Below are 19873 nucleotides of genomic sequence, written 5' to 3'. Positions count from 1 at the left end.
TTACACAAGAAATAAGATTGTCGAAAAATTCAACATTAAGTATTAATGTTAGGAAATAAAAATTAACTAGCATCTTTTAGTAAAAGATCTTTCGATATGTATTTAACCATTTATTTGCTAAATTACGAAAATTATCTTTATAAACAATTAATTTAACAGAGGAAGTTATCAAGTAAATTGACATATGTATAGAGTATCAATATCTTATTTATTGTATTATATATTTGCGGTCTATACACTTTTCTTCGAGTAACATATTATTTGGTAACTACGATAGATGATAGTTTCTGATCGCTAGCGGCCAGAAGCCTAAGTGTTTTGCAGGCGTTATACTTACAGGCAACATACACACATACATACACACGTGTGTGTATATATATATATGTATATATATATATATATATATATATTACATATGTACGCGCGTATAACACGTTCAATATATTCCGGCAAAAATGTCGAGATTAATTAATTATTAGCTATATAACGTTATATTTACAGATTCACCTTTCTCTTTATTTGGCTGATACTCGTTCTTGTACTTGTTACCTACACACACATATCTGGTCTATATAGTCTTTATCTACACATGTATAAAGTATAGTCTGGAGACGAATCAGCCGTATACTCATCTTCTGACGTTTCTCTTTTCGTACTTTTTTACGGCGCATTAATTGCGTCACGCAACGATTTAGAGTCGGCGGATGATTAACGCAGACATCCGATTAAGCGTTTGTCCCAACTTTCGCACGAAATTGTATTGTATTGTACAAGGATATAAATATTAAAATCAAATACTTCCCTCCCCCCCTCCTCCCCTTGATTATCAAATATTCTCAATCTTCAATATTTTAGCATTCTCGAAACGCTCTTGATATCTTCCTTTGGAGACAACAATTTTTATTCTTTTATTGTCTAGTGGAACAGAGCTTCGTCGCGACATTATTAGGTCTTGACGTATTGCCCGCAGATGTCGATAACGAATAGATTCGATTCTTCGATAGAATCTCTTCTTAGGACGATATTTTTATCAGTTATTCTTAGAGTGATAGTTTCCTTTTCAAAAGAGAAAACTTTTTCATGTCATACTTAGTCAATCATCAAAATTATATTTCTATTGGCATAAGAATGACCGGTATAAATTTAAGACCGCCATATCTGGAGAAGATTAATTTAAGAACAAATGGAAAAAAAAACATGAAAAAGTGGATACTTGGAGTATTTTGTTTTCATTATTAAAAGATTATTAATCTCCGTACGTCGAAATCAAATAATGCGAATAACGTTATCAGAAGTTAATTCAGTTAATGATGACATCGAGGACTGCCTCAAGGACAATTTTACTTTGCGTGCAAACTAAAATGGTTCATTAGGGGATTATTGAAGAGTACGACCAGGCAACGGCGTAGTTTTCGTCAGGTCACTCGGAGTAACTGGTCTTATCGCTGGCATCATCGGGACTGGTCTCCCGATAGGCGTCGCCGCCGGTAGTACCATTGGCATGTAGACTCTGGTTGGGCGGTTTGATGACGGTGGGCAGGTAACCGGTACCGGTGTAAGGCGCGGCCAGGAACCGGTGCCGCGTCGACGGTATCGGGGTGGTGCAGTATGCGGTGCGGCTCGCGTAAGCCGCCGCCGCCGAAACGGACGCGGCGGACGCCACGGCGGCCGCCAGGGGCGAGAACGCCGACTTGGGCAGACTGTCCTCGCAGATCAGCACCTCCATGGCAGACACCACGTCGCCTGCGACACATAGGCAAATTCTCTTTTTTTCTCCCTTTCTTTTTTTCTTTTTCTTTTTCCTTCCCTTTTCCTTTTTCTCCTTTTCTCCTTTTCTCTTTTCGCCAGACACCACGCCCGCGGCGCGCGGCTGACTTTCGACGATTTACAATTTACATTATCGCCGACTATACAACAACGATCGATGAAGCGAGAATATCACATGACAAGAGAAATCTCAAAGGACAAAGGAGATCCTTGCAATTATCCAGATGGAAAATTTGCAATCACACACACTTGTACCGATAACTTTATACCCCGATAACCTTGTTAAAGATACTAATCCAGCAAATGATAAAGCGAATAATGAATACCATATCACATCACGCGCATTGAACAATAATAGGTATACAAATAATTAAAAAATTAATAAATAAATGATGAAAAACATTATTTTAATCGCAAACGTACGGAATTTTCTCATCATGAAAATTCGTATCAATTACTTTGGAGTAACCAAATATATGTTATAGTTATATTTTTTCAAGTAAACATAAATTAAATTGTAAACATTTACCACCGATTTAATAACAATACTATTGATAATGTTTTTCGAAATAAATGTCTTGAATATAGTTAAAAAATCACTCGAGAAAAGTTAAGGAATCTTACCTTTGCAACGATGAAGAAGCGCTTCGACATCGGCGCGACGTCTCCCAGGGAATACACGCAGTAGAACGTCCACCGGCGAACGTTGTTGTTGCTGTTGTTGCTGTTGCTGCTGTTGCTGCTGCTGCTGTAGCTGGAGTCCACAAGTCTGCTGGATACTTTGCATTTGCATCTGCATCTGAATTTCCCGCGATTCGGGGATGTGGTGGTGATGCTGGTGCTGATAGAGCGCCGGCGAACAATACGCTAGCGAGCTCGCCGTCGGCCCGTAGAGAGGTGCATAAGGAGGAAAGTGCACCGTCGTCGCAGCCTGCAATCAAGTATATTTCGCCTTTGAGAATTAAGTATTGCTCGTACATATAGCTGCAGCCTATAACATCGTTGTCGCGTTGTCTTCGAATAAGCTTCTTTCTCCCTTTCTTTGATTCGATACATTACGTCGGCGTAAATACGTCGCGTGTTTTTTCTCAAGAAAATCTTAATCTTAACTTTACAGCGAATCTTGTACATTGCAATATTTCTGTGATGATTCTATACATAATATACATATGTATAAAATCTCTTTAGCTCTTTTATGTATCTCTAAACAGAATATTAAATACTTTCAATCGAAAGTACAGTTAAAACGATAAAATAAAGTAAAACTATTTGAGACTTTTCCAAATTATAAACATCATTTTTTGTTGTTAATTAAATTTTGAAGAAACATTTCTAATCTGCTATATATATATGTGTGTGTGCGCGCGCGCATTATAAAAATTATGAAGACAACAAACAATGTACTTGAGCGTCAAACAATTCTCCCAATTACAACGCTACCCTTTATCGTTTATCGTTCTTATATTATTCTTATATAAAGGAGGCACAGCAATGTCTCACGTCATATCTTAATGCCGAGACACTGTCGTGTCTCCAGATTTCATTAACAATAAGTCTAATTGTAAGAATTGTATCTAAAGCGGGAAAACTCACAGCTAACGGGGGTAGTGGAGGACTAGGCCTAGGTTGAACCAAATCTACCGGTTGCAAAGTCTGTTGCGTCTGCGGGGGACTGCCACTTTTGCGTAAACTGAGATTTTCTGGCGCTGGAGTGTCCTCCCTTTGCGGTGTCAAGGCGGGTGTCAGTGGCGGAGTGTGCGTTGGACTCTGCGAGCCCGGTTCTGGACTACCCTCTTCCGAATCATTCAGGCTATTAGTGCGTTTTCTCGCCGTCGCTTCAGACTCCGCTAATCCCGACGACGTCGACACCACTGTAACATTTGCCACTTCATCGGGGAACTTTGCATGAAAAATTCAATAGTTCGAGATCGATTCGAGCACTAGGATACCGAGTTAATCTCTCAGCTCTTAGTAAATGTTGGAATCAAAGTATATAAAACAATTAGGCGTTTATCAATATATTATCAATTACATTATTATAATTTTTGCTAAATATTACAAGCCTGATACACTTGCGTGATGAACAATTTAAGATGTTGTTGCAATTGCTATCGTATTATATGTATAACGTGTAAATCCGAGATTAAAAATTCTTGGATAATTTTTGGATAATATTTGTACCTTTGTGTTTTGAAAGATTTTATAGTAAAGAAAAAAAGATAAAATATATAATTATACATATGTATATATGTGTGTGTGTGTAAATAAATAAACGTTTTACCTAATGAACGATCGGTTCGTAATTCGCCACCGGAATCAGAATCACGATCGTCTTCATTGCCTGTATCGCTGGTCGACAAGATCGTCGTGTTTTCGGAGATTCTAGGTCGCTTCAAGCCTGAAATAGACGGGAATTTCTACTTGAAATGCTTTAGTAAAGTAATAGAAAAACCTAAAACCTAAAAGCATATTCCATATCATGATTCTACTTGATATTTGCACAATCAAGAATTGTTGATTTGTTGAAAATCCAATTGAGGAAAATAAACGTATATATATTTTACAATACATATACAATACATTGGCGTGCAGAAACCAAGGGCATATATCTTTGGTGATACAAAAAATAAAACAGGGTACAGAATTCTCGAGGGTTACAGCATGCGCGTAAGCACGTGTACGACTATTAAGGCGTCGGCAATGCGTGAAAGAATCCCGTTGGATGATTGGTCGCGCTTAGGAAGTGAAAGTCTCTCTCTGACCGCTCGTTAAAAAGTTTAACCGTTCCGTTTTATTAGTAAGGGAGAGATTGATAGGCTGGGGGAAATGTAGCCAGAGTGGTTACGCGGTTTCCGCTTTCACCCCCTTATCCCCTTAACCCACCCTCTTGTACTCATATATACGAGCACCCATTTGCGTGCCTGTTTAAGCACGGGACTCTTTATCGTGCTTATTACTGCTTTCTTAACCACCATTTCTCCATTTGGTAGATTATCCGGATTTTCTCGATTATATGGATCGGTGAACACGCGATTTGTCGATTGGTAGCAATTATTTAATTCTTTTGCGATATATTCTTGTCTTTTAAATTTGCTTCGTATCTGCAAACTTTCTCATTTGCGAGAAAATGCTCATCTAAAGACAATTGTGATAAATACAAATAACATCTTTGTTCCATTAAATAAATTCCTTTGTAATTACTTATAACTCGTACATCTTTTTCTAAAGATTGTGATTAATAGTGCAATTTGCATTATATAATTATCGCTAATTATATCGCACTGTTCAATCGATTTGTCTCAGCAACACTGAATAACGCGCGCGCGTGCGTGTGTGTGATACAATACATATACTATATACATATATATATATATATATATATATATATATATATATTGAGCACGAATGAACGTTCCTCGTAGGATGCCGAGAGAAAATTCCACAGCAGGATACAGCTATCTCCACCCTGTCTCCGGCGTGGCATCTAGATAATAACATTAATAATTGACATTCGAGAACGTCAAAGGAAAGGAATGCAATATCAAGAGTCCGCGTTAATGTAGCTGCTGGCTCACCGAGAGGATGATTCTTAAATCCTCAATGTGTTGTGTGATACGTTTGTATAAGTGTTGCACACACGCGTTTAGAACCACTCCTCCTGTAGGATTCCGCCAGTAGATACTACTACTACTACCTATACCAGCAGAGACCGTTATTAAAATATCATTCTTTCAGGGATCGCTCCCAGCATCAACCCCTCCAGTTTCCGATGGTACGTACGTACCGTCTCACACAATGTTGAAATTCCTATCCTTTTGTAACCTTCGTAAAGTCAGCGATGGCGTAATCAAGTTTATATTTGCCAGATCTTTGAGGATCACCAAGTACATATCTGTGCTGCAAATATTTGTCGAATATATATATATACATATTATATAAGGTGTTTTGTTAGACGATGTTGTTACAATTCTGTCACGATTCGTTAAAGTTCGTGAGCCGTAGATGAGTTACATGAATTTGATCCAATAATTTGTAAATAAAAGTAATATCGCGAAAAACTTGAGATACCTTGTACGATATTTCAAAATGCTCCCTAGTAATCTGACAATGAATGGCGGCTTACGAAAGTGTCTATCTAATCAATGAAGGGAAAGGTGAGAAAAACGAAACCATTGTGAAACGTCACCGCCCTTTGGACGGAACGGGAAGCAACATGGCTCAATAGGGAACATAGTATCGCGAACAGGAATCTTTTTCTCTTCTCTCTCCTCTCTTCTCATCTCCCGTGATACGTGTCTTGTATTTCGAGAAGGGTGTGTGTGCAATTTATTGTAATCTCTCCTGTCCCTGGCACACACGAATGGGAGAGAGATCTAACTTCTCTTGGATATCTTTCGACGCGGGGCAACCGTATATACTTTACGTGTATTTTGATACGCTAGAAAGTTAATAAAACTCGTTGCGTTGGAAAAGAGAAGCACACACACGCACACACAATCTATGTATACTATACTACGGTCGTAACTATTGGGTGAAAAAAATATTGTCGTTGTGACTTATCATATAATCATCTAAGAGCAAGTTTAAAGAGTTCAATCTCCCTCCTTAAAATTTTTTATTTATTTTTTTCATTTTTAATTGTAAAAAAATACAACTTTTTTTTACCATTGACTCCAAGTAAATTTGTTGTTGTCACATAAAATATATATAATATTTTTTTCTCTTTTCTAGAGTCTCCCTGATTATAATCTACATACATATAAGTGATTTTCGAAACTTCCATAGTTAAAGACATTTTGACAGAGTCAAAATACATAAGGAAAATTTTCGCAAGGTTTTCGAGTCGAAAAACAGAATATACGCTGAGAAATTAACAGGCAAATTCGTCTAATCTCAACTACAGATTTCGGTTTTAATAACTCTTGTCTTTTTTTTTTCAGGAAAAGTCGATTTACAAAATCTAATATTTTTCTATTAAAGAAATTGCTGTTTATATGCCAACAGAATAGATAAAAACCCTCCCTGTGAGAGAAATCCTGAATATGCCGATGTGGCGCTAATCTATTCCATGTAAGCAATAGATTTTATAATTTAAACTCGAATCGAATCAAATACAAATATGCTACAATAATATTATATTATTATTATAATAATAAAAAACTTTTTGGGAAAATTACATCTTTTATATTATAATTATATAGAAATTTGTCAACAATTAAAACTTTATCTACATTTCTTTTTCGATTCTTTCATCGCATACGCACGTGTCTTCATAGACTTGTCACCTTACAACTATCCTTGCAATCAAAGTAGTTGGAATAAGTATGTAGCTTTCAAATCAGCATCCGGTTACACATAAGTAATACGCATTCGGCATTCGGCATTCGTCACAGACAGCTCCGTCAACTCTGCACACATTCTTATCAGTTAGATATCCACGTGCGTGGTTGCTCGGAAATGGCGATTAATTAGACGTGTTTGACGATGTACATGCATATACGAGTGGAGCTCGCATGCCGTGCACGGACCTCTCTAGCTCTCTCTTGACCGACGATGACAAGACGTACCACGTACCTACTCGAAGCAGATACACGCGCGGCGCGGCGCGTACAATCAGCGCCGAGCCGCTGAGCCGCTGAGCGGCTGAGCGGCTGAGCGCGGGCGACCGGCGACAGACGTCGGGTGTTGTTGTAGGTCTACGCCCTAACCTGCGGCGGCATGGCGTATCAGCACACGGTGGAGACAGACGCGGACAATGGAATCATGCGAGGACAATACCGAATAATTTAGAATGGCACATAGATATCGGGAGAAGCTTCGGCCTACGACGGTGGCGCGGCGGCGCATAATAGAGATAGAGAATAGGAGTAATAGGACACAGCCTGCGGGGCAACTGTGGAGGACACGAAACATCCCTATAAATTAGGCTTACGCGAAATAAGCCTAACCATTGCACGCTTGCAACGCATCTTGATACAACATTTTTTCCCTTCTACTTTCCTGCATGCTTCTTCAGCAAGATTTTAACAATCTCTTCAGGATATTCTTTCTATATCAACCAATTTCAATTTGAGAAACAACATTATAACTTATTTATTACTTCTCAGCCTGCCAAGCCTGCGTATCGCAATGAAAAAAACCAATGTGTATCGTGTTACTTCCTTACTCATATATTATACATGGAGAAAGGAAATATGTACAATTAATATATAAAGAAAATATATGTATAATCAACTCCGCAAACATTCAGCCATACGATATCGATTCAATTTTACAAAGACTTTTTCGATCATATACAATAATATATCCATTTTCTCGAACGCTTTAACAAAATCTTAATCTTTCTAGCACCACAAAATTTTACGTTCGCCAATTCTAGATTCCGAGATTATACGAGGGAGATGGAGGCCATGAATTATCAGTTCCTATTGTTCGTAAGCTCGTAAAGTAACTGGAGGGTGTACGCGAAACTCGGAAACGCTTTCTCTTTCTTTGGTCGCACATGCGATTGATAAATGGCTTTTGTACATGATGTTAATTTCAGGAAGCTATTAAATTACAGTTGTGTGAGCTAGAATAATTTACGCCGAAAGTTTTCCTACTATAATCTGAGATTTAGCATTTAATGTGATTCAATAATTTCATACTTGTTAAGGCATATGATGCATTTATGAAAATTTATAATATACTATACTCATGTAAGTAGAAGAAGAGCAAGAGCGCGCAGCAACAGCAGCAGCAATTTATAGATTCGAAATGGGATCTAAGCAATGAGAGAAAAGACTCTCATTATTACGTATCGATACGCTCGGAAAATAGCAGCGTTCGATCTGCCGCACAAAAATGACCCTACCGATTCGAGGGCCGGTGCGAGAGTTCGAAGAAAAGGCAAGTTCCTTATCAGACACGAAAGTAGTGGAAAAAAAAAACAGAAAAGAGGAAAGAAGAAAGAAAGGAGAAACGCGAGGTGTACGGAGAAGGAAGAGCTCTTCAGTCTGTACAGCAGCAGCAACAGCGAGCAACAGCCCGATCAGTCATTAAATCGTCGCGATTCCCTTTTATTTCCAAGTCTCTCTTTCTCTCTCTCTCTCTCTCTCTCTCTCTACGTATATGCATGCACACACATGCGCGTACATATCACGTATGTTTGTGTCAGAGCAGCGCTTTACAACGTTCATGTGTTTTCGTTGTGAAAGGGGTACGTGAATATATGGCCACGAGATTGTGTGTACATACACCCCGGGATGATGGATGGGGTGAGGACCTAGAGAGAAAGAGAAAAAGTATAAAAGGGTAGGAAGCGTAGAAAGGACATGAGAGAGAGAGAGAGAGAGAAGGAGGAGGGTAAGAGACGAGAACGTTGGAGAGCGATCGGGCGTAACGTTTTTAATTGTTTCGCGCCCAGTCGTCTTTTGTTTTGGCGTTTATGCCTCGTAAACGTTTGCCAAGCATGCTCTCCAAGCGTGGTAGTAGGCTTCCTCGGAAGAGGGTGGGCGCGATTCGCCCTTCCTTCCCATCCTGTCGCTTCCATTTCCCCGCTACAGGGGTTCCTTCGAGGAGAGAGAGAACTCGTCCTTTCACATCGCGACTATTTTCTCGCTTCTATTTTCCGAGGAATATAACGTGATCGTTAGTTTTCTCCCTTCTGCTCGCTGTGCGCCGAATTTACAACAGCTTTCAACGGCTGCTCGGCTGAATGTTCGTCAATACGTTACGTTCGCGATGGGCTGCCACGTTGTCGCGTATCGAGAAAGATCTGCGTCCGCAATCGACTCCGATCTACTTATACATATCGTACTTCTAATTCACAATCGTTTCTTATTAATTATCAAATTATCAAATTCCATTAATCTTTAATTCTTTGAGCGCATAAATTTTTTTTTCTGATTATTATTATATTAATTTGAAAATAGATACAAGTTATTATATAATAAAAAAATTAATATTTACAATCTTTTTATTAAAGATGTCTATACGTACAATCAAGACTACTAAATATAAGATACAAATATATTTTCCGTGCTTTGATAATAAAAACAAACATTAGTTTTTTTTCTTACATCAATCAAATATTTAAACGTACGTTCCCTGACTAAATTAATCAAGTCGACCGGATCGAATGGCCCTTTTATGCTCGCAAAAGTAGCCGAAGGGTGAAGCCTCTGCCTCTCGTTGGAGTGTCTGATTTCCATCGCTTTTTTTCTTTTCTCTAGAGGGCTAAACGTGGCTTCCGAAGATTATTTTAATCGCTTTTTATCGAAATTAGGTTACATCGAATTAGCCATGATTACGCGTGAATCATTATTGAAATGTTATCAATTTTTGAAACGCAAGAAAAGAAAGGAATTGCGTGTATTGTTCTAGATACAAAAGTTACTTACAACTTTTTAAACAACATGTAGATGCACTTGATCTTATCTCTGTATACCGTTGTAATAATCTTTCAAAAGCTCTTTTTTTTTGCTAATATTTTCATCGATTAGTACAAATTTTCAAATATCTTGAAAGAGTGAACCTGCACAACTTGACAGATGCTTAGCATACCTTCATATATCATCATTCTGTATCTCCATATCTGAAGAGGTACAGCTAATTTTATTCGTTTTGTATTCACACCGAGCTACCAGCGTGAAATCACGTTCAAGATGATATTTAGCGACATTCCCGCGGATCTTGTATCGATCAACAAAGATCGAGCTGTCGAGGCTCTTCATAGACCGCTAGCGATCCTAAGGGAATCCGACAGAGCATAGAGGAACGTAGTCGAAAACGCTGGTAGAAGTTTTGTTCAAACACTCTTAGAGACGTGCTCCTTCGGCGGCGTTGCACGTGTACGTGCATTCGACCCCGAGAGCGAGTACACCTATGCAAATAGGTAAGGTCGGGCTCGGCCTTACTTATCTGTCCGCGTTTGTGTTCCCCGAAGTCCCGCTGACTCTTTGCAAACAATGTTGCCAGGCACGTCGTAAGTAGCCATGCGAGCCGACGATGCTTTCTGTCTCTCTCTCTCTCTTTCCCCCTCTTTTACCTTATTCGACTTTGAATTTGATTACTTAAATCGTGTTTACCTTGCCGAGTTCCTGCGACTTGTGCTTACATATTAGATATACTTGGGGACATCGCAAATCGATATAATGGATAACCAATTAATGGCACTCTAGCTGTATTATTACTGTATTATAATCCTTTGGTTACATTTTATAATTAGACACTTTTCTAGAGAGTAGATAATTTGATTTTCCTTTAATACATCTATTTTATATTAAAAAATCATCTTATCGTTGACTCTTGTGTGCGCACGCGCGCTCCAATTTTCAATTTTCATATATATATATATATATATATATATACATATGAAAATAAAATTGATACGTTTATTATACTGCAATCCAAGAATGCAATTAAAAAATGATTTTTATCATAGGATAGTTTGACTAAGAGTTATTTTCACAAATGGCATTACTTTTTAAAAAATGGCATTAATTTAAAAATACAATGAATTCATACGACAAAATTTCAGCAGGTGAGCTCGGATAGGTATGAGCTTTTGATGGATTTTAGAAAAATCGGTCGTGCGATCGAAATCTTTCTTATACGTTGTTCGTTTCCCATTGAAGACACACCGCGCCGCGTGAATTCACACGAGCGCGAATGCAAGGAAAATCCAAGGAGTAAAGGGGAGAGAGGGAAGACGGTGGGCGTATTACATTGGGGACGAAATAATTTCCTGGTGTCCTCCGCAGTCACGAAGGACGAAGAACGGAAGCGAACTGGTCTTTCACAAAGTTTCTTGGACACTCGAAGAAGCTTCTCCCTCTCCTGCGAGAAATTGCCGGATAATGGTCCCCGGTAGACGGAGCGACCAAGTGATCCTTACGGGATAAAGGGTGTGTCGCACACGTACGTACAAAAGGCGCCTGCCGCGTGCGTGTGTGCACCAGTTTCTACAAAGCCTCCCTGCTGCTCCTTGCTTCCTCCCTCCTACTCCTCCATAGAGAATCTCAACGGAAAGACCAAATCTCTACATCGTCCTTTTCGACGTAATGATTGCACCGTGCGGCGCTTCGCCCTTTGCTACGCGAAGCCCACCCTCGTGTATTTCGTCGCTCGTAAATGTCAGTTAATATACTCATGTAATTGACTCATGAATAACTCGAAACTATTTGTAGCAATCAATTGTACGTCTACATACACGCAATTGCAATACATAAAGTCAAAACTATCGTATCGTCATAAATATGGTTTACATACTGCGTGTGCGTTGTATCTAAAAAGGTTCAAATTAAAAAAAAAAAAGTAAACACTCAAAAATAAAGGCCCCATGACAAACCTCTAAAATTAGCAGATATTAAAATCTTTGTATGTATAGTTACATCGTGTTAAATCGCGGACAATCTATTATTATCTATTATTTTTATAATTACAAACTTGATCAAAATAGCATAGCTATAATAACAAAGGTATATTCAATCAAAAACTGACAAATTGTCAATTGACAGTTTTCAAGAAGGAGCGTTATTATTAGAAAAATGTGCTCGGATAGAAGCATGGATGGAAGAAAATTATGAGAAATCAGAATGTTAAAACTTTATTTTCGTTATACTGCCAAGGATGAAAACTATTATTTTTGCCGTTATAATAATTTGACAACGTTGCAATTTTTTATGACGGTAACGATAACTAATTGAAAGCTAAGATCGGAAAAGTCACTTTTAAAAAGTAATTTATTGTCACTATTAAACGTTATCTATTGAAAAAAGTAACTTGCTATTTGTAACGCCTCGATTCATTTTACTCATTACTTTAATGAATTACTTTTTTTCAATAAACAACGCGTGATGGTGACAAGTTACTTTTCAAAAATGTTCTTCTTTTCAACCTTAGCTTTCAGTTATCATTACTGTCATAAAAAATTACAATGTACATCACTTACTTCCCATCTCTGCATATTGCGTAATAAAAATTATCAAAACAAAAGTAACGACGCTTGGCGAAAAAATTGAATTGAAAGAACTTTAATCAATCGCTAAAATTTTCTTTGCACATTCAAAGAAAGAGGTTCTTACTTTTTTTTTTGAAAAGTCACAGGTATCCATTTCTTTAGCATTAAGTATAAAGAAGTAGATATCTCTTTCCCTGTTCACGATATAATGGGGGCTCGTCGAGTTTCTCTCCACCGAGAGTACACCCACCCACTTGGTAGCAAGCAACCTCGTGATCTCTCCGACCTACTCAGAGAGAGAGAGAGAGAGAGAGAGAGAGAGAGTGTGTGTGTGTGTGTGTGTGTGTGTGTGTGTGTGTGTGTGTGTGTGTGTGTGTGATGCGCACGCTAGCGACTAACTCGGGATCCCCCGCAGTCGAAGGCACTGGTCCGAGAAATTCAATTACTGCTAAACTTCTCGACCGGAGACTCTCCTCGGTTCTATACTAGTGTAAGCACTCTGTTTCGAAGATCTGCCAGAAAGACATCTTACGTATCTCCCTCGTCTCACAGGTACGTGCGGTACATTCGGAATCGTAATTGAAACCAGGTGCATGCGAAGGGTTTCTATTGTACTGATGGGATACTATCTTTATCGCTCGTGGTTTCTGCTATTTTTAACTGCTATAATATTTATTATACCAAAACAATCAATATTAAAATGGAGTTGGACCAGAAAATCACACACAGCGTACCAATAGTTTTATAATAAACTAACTGTCAGAACAATAAATCGAGAATTAATAAATCGAAAATGTCAAGTTATCTTCAATGCCAACGTATAATAATCTACGTTTAAAATGAAATCTAAACAATTAAGAAATTTTTTTTCTATTCAGATAAACTTTTCAAATAATAACAATTAACGTTAAATTTATAACGCATATATGATGTGTACAATATATGTTTAAACAAAACAGAAACTTTTACAGATATTATGTCGCAAATCTTAAAAAAGTGGAGATAAATTTGAACAATTAAAAATTGTTGATTTAATAATTTATGTATAGTTTTACCGATGTGTAGTTTCGATTTTAAATTTTCAACAGATTCCTTCACTTTTTTCTATTGTAGATCTATAAATTTGTGCATTTATACATCGATAGATTCCATACACACGCGCGTGCGCGCACACAATTCAAACTTGAATCAATTCTTAATTACTTGAGGAAATTAGAGAACGTTTTTCCTTTCCATTTTTTTCATCGGCGACAAACTCCATGTTCTATACGGAATCACGGAAGCATCTCCCCTCTCGCAGGGAGAAAATGTTCGCTCATGATATTCTTCGTCGACATCGTTTGCCTTTTTTTGCACGCTTTGAATTCGCCAGAAGGCGATCGCTATCAGATCTCATGCCTTCCTCGTCTTTTTCGTTTCTTTTTTGCTCTCTACGTGGTATAATCGGGTACTCTGTGATATACCACAGAAAGCGCATAGCTTACAATAAAAATTATATAAAACGACAAAAAAGCATGCACGAAAATAAAAGCAAATGTTTTATGTAATTTAAGACAAAACCTTTAATAACATGTAATGTTCTTTTAGATTCTTATTATACTTATTTTTGCTTATTATATTAAGCTTATTATAGATCTGTTCGCCTTGCTTATACTTTTTACACTTAGCATCTTCGCTTTCTCTCTTTTCAGTGCCAAATATGTGTATATATGTATCTATTTCATTTTAAATGTAAAAAGTATGAAAAAGTATGAGCAAGGCCTTGTCTACTTAAATAATAAGCTTAATAATAAGCAAATAATTTATTTAAAAAATATTTCCTAACCTAGTTTTTCCCCCAAATGTATTATTCAATAATCCATCGAGCGAAAGAAGGAAAAAGGAAAAAAAAATGAATCGCACTAATAAGATATGAAACGTAATACGGTGAGCAATCAAATGGATTATTCCGCACACTCTTGTTGCAAGTACAAGCTGAATGGACACGCGTGTAATAAAACATGACAATGCGCAGGTAGATTTGATTAACCACAACTATATTCGCAACGCGAGTACAACGAAGGGCAATCTCTTTCGAACGTCACTGCCAGAGGTAACAATAAAATGCGATATGAGCGATAGAAAAGCGCTACATTGATTCGAGTGTTCGTAACAAACCGATAATCGATTACAACTTTGTTGAAATAAAATGATATCAGCTGAGAAAAAAAAAGAAAGAAACTGATTCTGATATGTGAGTAGAAATGCCTATATCTATTCCGGATAGAAATGTCTTTCGTAACTTTTTTTCACATGCCTACATTTGCTGTTAATGGCGAGTTCTTTGATCTTAACATTCGCCGCATTTATGTAAATGAGAAATGCGTGTAATGCGAAATGAATATACAGGTACATGTACGAAACAATAACAAAGGTTTTCAAATATACGATTGCAGGCTAAATATGTGTGTGTGTGCGCGCGCGCGCGCGTGTGTGTGTGTGTGTGTGTGTGGGTGTGTCGAAACTGAATGAACAAGCTGGGGAATTTAAAGTAGAATTGTCGATACACAAAGTAAGGTGTCAACAAAGTGGGAGAGCTTGGATTTATCAGAAGCTAGGAGCGAGAGCGCGCTTAGTATAAATATCTATATACGTATAGTATAATGTTGAAAATGTAAACGTAAACGCGTGCATCTCGTTTATACTTTACAGTGCGAGAACGAGTCGTCGTTTTGGAAAAGAAGTTGGCGAAAGGAGAACGAAAGGGTCGAGCGCGAATGAACGGAGAGAATTAAAGGCCGTCGTACTAACGAGTACGACTTTCGTTTCGAGTGGCATTCGAGTATAATAAGGGCCCGCGCAAGCTTGTGACCATTATTTACTTAACAACATTATGGCCTGCGGCCACTTGCCCTACTTAAGGCGTGGTACGCACGTTCTTAATGGGCACTCGTCCGCAACTCACGCGTGTGCACATGCGCGCCCGCTTCTTAGTCGCGTGCCACCGTTTATTATTGCCCCCGTGTATGTCGAGCTTTTACTATATAAATAGCGATACTCTACAACTTCCTTCTCCGCTTTCAAAGCCCCCGGCCCACTGCGTTTAAATCGAAGATGGATGAAGATACTATGCTTACTCGCTAAATTCGCTTATTGCTTTGAGAGTCGGCAGGGAATTGCGCTGCTCCGACTGTAGTAAGCAATTGTTACAATATGTTACGAATACGAATATATTGTACGCTTTAAAGGCGAATCTGCATGTTATATATTTTATTACAAATAGACGTATACGTATACGTATACGTTACCTCTAATTGTAATAAAATATATAATTAAATCTTCCTATTAATTAGATTTAATATATATTATATATTGCGATAATTGTGTTTGATGGGAGAATTTATACACATATGGTATAAGAAAGGAAAGGTCAGCGCCTTAATAAATTAAGGGATGATATAGTTTGATTTTTGTTTGCAAAAAAATTAAACTATAGGTATTTACCGTTATATAAAACAACAATTTGATTGAGCTTACCAATAACAGCATCACTCTTTTCCACCTTGGTCTGCCGATATTCATCTTGGGTGGACCTCTTCCTCGTAGGTAGGAGAGCTGCACATTCAGCAGGCTGATGCTGAAGTTGCGTCTGGATATGCACGGCGGCGGCAGCGGCGGCCGCCGCGGCTGCCGCGGGTATCGCGATACCCGTCGGACTCGCTACGTGCGCCGCGGCCGCGGCCGCGGCCGCAGCTGGGTGCGGGGGCGGGCTACCAGCTGGCGTCGTACCAGCGCTCGTTGGTAGAACCGGGGCAGTATTGCAGCTGCCGGCATTGTATTGCAATTGCAGGCCCAACTCGCGCGCCTCGCTCTCTTCCTGGGCCTGTTGCCGTCTCAGCGCGACCTGAAACAATGTGTTTGTTCCTCGCTGATCGGCAACGATCACATACTCGTACATTGTCGTCTCTTTCTCTCTCTCTCTCTCTCTCTCTCTCTCTGTAAAATTATCTAATATATTCATTAAGCGATACCAATTGAGCTATATAATAAACGATGTTCTCCTTTGACATCCATTGCGTGTAATTGAATACTCAGATACTTTCATATTCCGCGAATAAAAAATATCGTAACATTATTTTTACTTTTAAATCTCGTAATCTCGTAATAAATAAAAAAATGCAATTAAAATTACAAGTATTATGCTATAGAATTTTTCTTTGCTTCTCTTCTCTCTCTCTACGCATATGCACTTTACAAATACGTGAAAAAAATCACAATTGCCTATTGTGATCATTCTGTTAGAGAAAGTTGGACGTTTGCAAAAAGAGGATATCGAGATTTGCTTTATTTAAGAGAAATCGAACTGAGTCGAATATAAGCCGCGATCATATCAACGGCACTCAAAACGCACTTCTCATTTACTCATATGTATACTGTATAGTATTACAATTCTGAATTCACTCTTCGGTCTCTTTCTTTCTCTCTCTCTACCCCCCTCCCCCCCTCCTAATCTAGTAATTGTATGATTTGCCGGCTACATTGATACTTGCGTCTATAAATCTCTGTCAGTAATATAGCTTGTAAAGGAAAATAGAATATAAATATAATATCTATGTACTTATTAACAACACACATTGATACAATGCAGAGAGGAACAAAATACTGGAGAGACGATTTAAAATTATAAATTAATGGAAATAAAAATGGAAATAAAAATTAAATTCTAAAAATTCAATCAAACTTTTTTATCAATACTTTTACCCATTCTCCAACTCTATTCATCCATCATTATGATGACTATGAAATCTTTCAAATACATGTTGCTCCCTTACTTAAAAAATAGTAAAACACAACTCAAAATATCAACTTTTCCAGAAAAGGAATTAACTATTTTCAACTTGACAGAAAAATATTCAATCAATCAAATAATATCGGCAAGAAAAATGTTTTTAACATAACTAAATATCATTTTTGTCATTCTAGTATCACGACCCTTAAGAAATTATCCTTTCTGCATGAGTTTCAACAATTATTAAAGTTACGTTAGTATAATAAATAATAAACTTTAAATGATCGATAGGATAATACTTATCTAACTTATTTATGATAATAATTAAATCATGATTTTTAAATTATATGATTTTTAAATCATGATTTTTAAATTATCACTTTTAAAGTAACGAAGTAGGTAATATATATTTTACGATATATCTTGATACATTTTTACAGAAATTTAAGCAACGAACCACTATCCCAACAGATAAGATTTAAGATTCTATCGAAATTGTAAGATTAAGTATTTTTCTCAATGTTTCGTAAAATTATCGTCATCTTATTCGCGGCAATTTCGTGTATTTTTCCCATATTTTACAAAAAATTACAAAGTAATAGTTTATATATTTCTCTCTCTCTCTCTCTCTCTCTCTATCTCTCTTTCTCTAGAAATTAAAATAAGCATTGCGCTACAGTTAAAAATTCCTTTTATATTTAATCGCAATAATGAAAATTATCACAATTAATGGTCTACTAAGATGTTCTTTTCAGTATTTCTTCAAAGTAACCAAAATTACATACCGGAATTATAATCCTTATAACACTTCATGCGATAATTTTTTCAAATCTGCAAGTAAAGTCTGCAGTAGAAAAAGTTTGCGTTAAATCGAAATGATTTAAAATTTAAAAACAAATCTCTTCCTTTTTTGAAAAAGAGAAAAATTGGAAACGCGTTAAGAGATGAAACGAAAAAAAAATTCCATCCGCAGAGTAAGAGGAAATTGTAAGAGGAAAATCTTACCTGAGCAGCCATGACGCGTTGTCTCTCGGCGATAAGGGTGCACTTGGCACAGACGCAATCCCGCCATCGGCAATAGCGCTTGTGTCCTTTGAGCGCGGACACGACTCCGTGATTACGACATCGCGCGCACTTTGGGGTCCGCTGATACCTCTCGGCACTGGCGCGCAGGAAAAACGCGGCCGGCAGCACGTGATGTTGCTGTTGCTGTTGCTGGTGTTGCATCAGTTGGCCCACATCGACGCCGAGACCGACGCCGCGGGGTAAAGACATGATCACACAGCTGTTGGACGTGGTTCACTCGACTCACTCGGCTCACTCGACTCACTCGGCTCACTCGGCTCACTCGGCTCACTCGTCGACAGGAGCGGCGAAAGCTCTCGGCGAAGACAATGTGTACTCTACTACTCCCCGCGCGCGATCACTTGCAGCGATCACCAGACCGCACCGGACGATCACCGCGCGCCGTGGATGATCCGACGAGCCGGGCGCGAAATCTTAACCGCGTACTCGATGACACTCATCCCCATGTCGAGGGATTTGCACGTCCAAACTTTCTTGGACGCCTCCACACCTTCTTTCTATCCTCTTGATACGATATATACCTTTTCGGCGGGTGTACCCGTCGACCCGTCGACTCGTCGCGATCGCGTCAATCAAGACTCAATCGCGGAGACGATCGGATCAGGCCCTTTACTTTACAGCTTACGCGCACCACCATCGAGACATGGCATGAAAATTTCCACCGTTACGACTGATTACGACTGGTTACGACTGGTTACGATTGGTTACGACTGGTTACGACTGGTTACGACCGTTCGCGGCAGGAGCAATCAGGAGCAATGGCAATGCATAGGCGCTTACGATAGTAGACGCGCGCACGCGCCTGCTCTCCCATAAGTTGGTACGCGGCTGTCGTACGGAGAACAACACCCTCTCGTTCGGCTGCCGGGGGCCGAAATGCGGAATCGCATCCCGTGATACACGCTCTCTCGCCCCCTCTCACTCCCTCTCGCTCGCCGGCATTGTCAACAATTGCAGCATCCCGGGTGAGTCGATTCAGGTAGCGCGCGCGGATAGACGGAGGAGGAGAGGCGGTAGTAATGCGGCGCGGCAGCAAAGTGGGAGCTCAACGGGGCCACAGTTCTCCTCTACCTAACGGTAGGGACTAGGGAGACGAGAATGCGCGAGCGAGAGAGAGAGAGAGAGAGAGAGAGAGAGAGAGAGAGAGAGAGAAAGAATAAGGAGACAGAGACGGATTCCACGGGGAGGGAGGAGACAGGGCAGAAACTAACGATCCCCTCCATACTCCACGCGAGCGCGAAATAAAACACTGTGCCACAGTGTTCCACCCCGAGACCTCGGCCAAACGCGAGGCCTCATCGAGCCACAGC

The 19873-nt window shown here is 38.9% G+C and overlaps 1 protein-coding gene across 1 annotated transcript; it reads right to left on the bottom strand.

Moving 5' to 3' along the window:
• Positions 1 to 207: 207 nt before the first annotated feature.
• On the bottom strand, positions 208 to 19716 carry dmrt99B (doublesex-Mab related 99B). Its single transcript, XM_011060656.2, has 6 exons — positions 18483 to 19716; positions 16226 to 16592; positions 4049 to 4165; positions 3361 to 3638; positions 2392 to 2698; positions 208 to 1743 (listed from the first exon to the last, which is right to left on the bottom strand). Exons 1-6 carry the CDS (start codon positions 18750 to 18752, stop codon positions 1421 to 1423), a joined length of 1662 nt encoding a protein of 553 aa, XP_011058958.2. The 5' UTR covers positions 18753 to 19716; the 3' UTR covers positions 208 to 1420.
• Between the last annotated feature and the right edge of the window lie 157 nt (positions 19717 to 19873).

The sequence above is a fragment of the Acromyrmex echinatior genome, chromosome 5 (assembly GCF_024713525.1).
Source record: "Acromyrmex echinatior isolate Ae372 chromosome 5, ASM2471352v2, whole genome shotgun sequence".
In the NCBI taxonomy this organism is placed as follows: Eukaryota; Metazoa; Arthropoda; class Insecta; order Hymenoptera; family Formicidae; genus Acromyrmex; species Acromyrmex echinatior.
This window is presented reverse-complemented; position numbering and strand designations above follow the sequence as displayed.

Excerpts from the sequence above, each read along its gene's own strand:
- dmrt99B (XM_011060656.2), bottom strand. The coding sequence starts at position 18,752 with ATGTCTTTACCCCGCGGCGTCGGTCTCGGCGTCGATGTGGGCCAACTG. Across the intron at positions 3,639-4,048 it reads ACGAACCGATCGTTCATTAG|TGGTGTCGACGTCGTCGGGA; the intron begins GTAAAACGTTTA and ends CAAATGTTACAG. Across the intron at positions 2,699-3,360 it reads CTCCACTACCCCCGTTAGCT|GCTGCGACGACGGTGCACTT; the intron begins GTGAGTTTTCCC and ends ACTTGATTGCAG.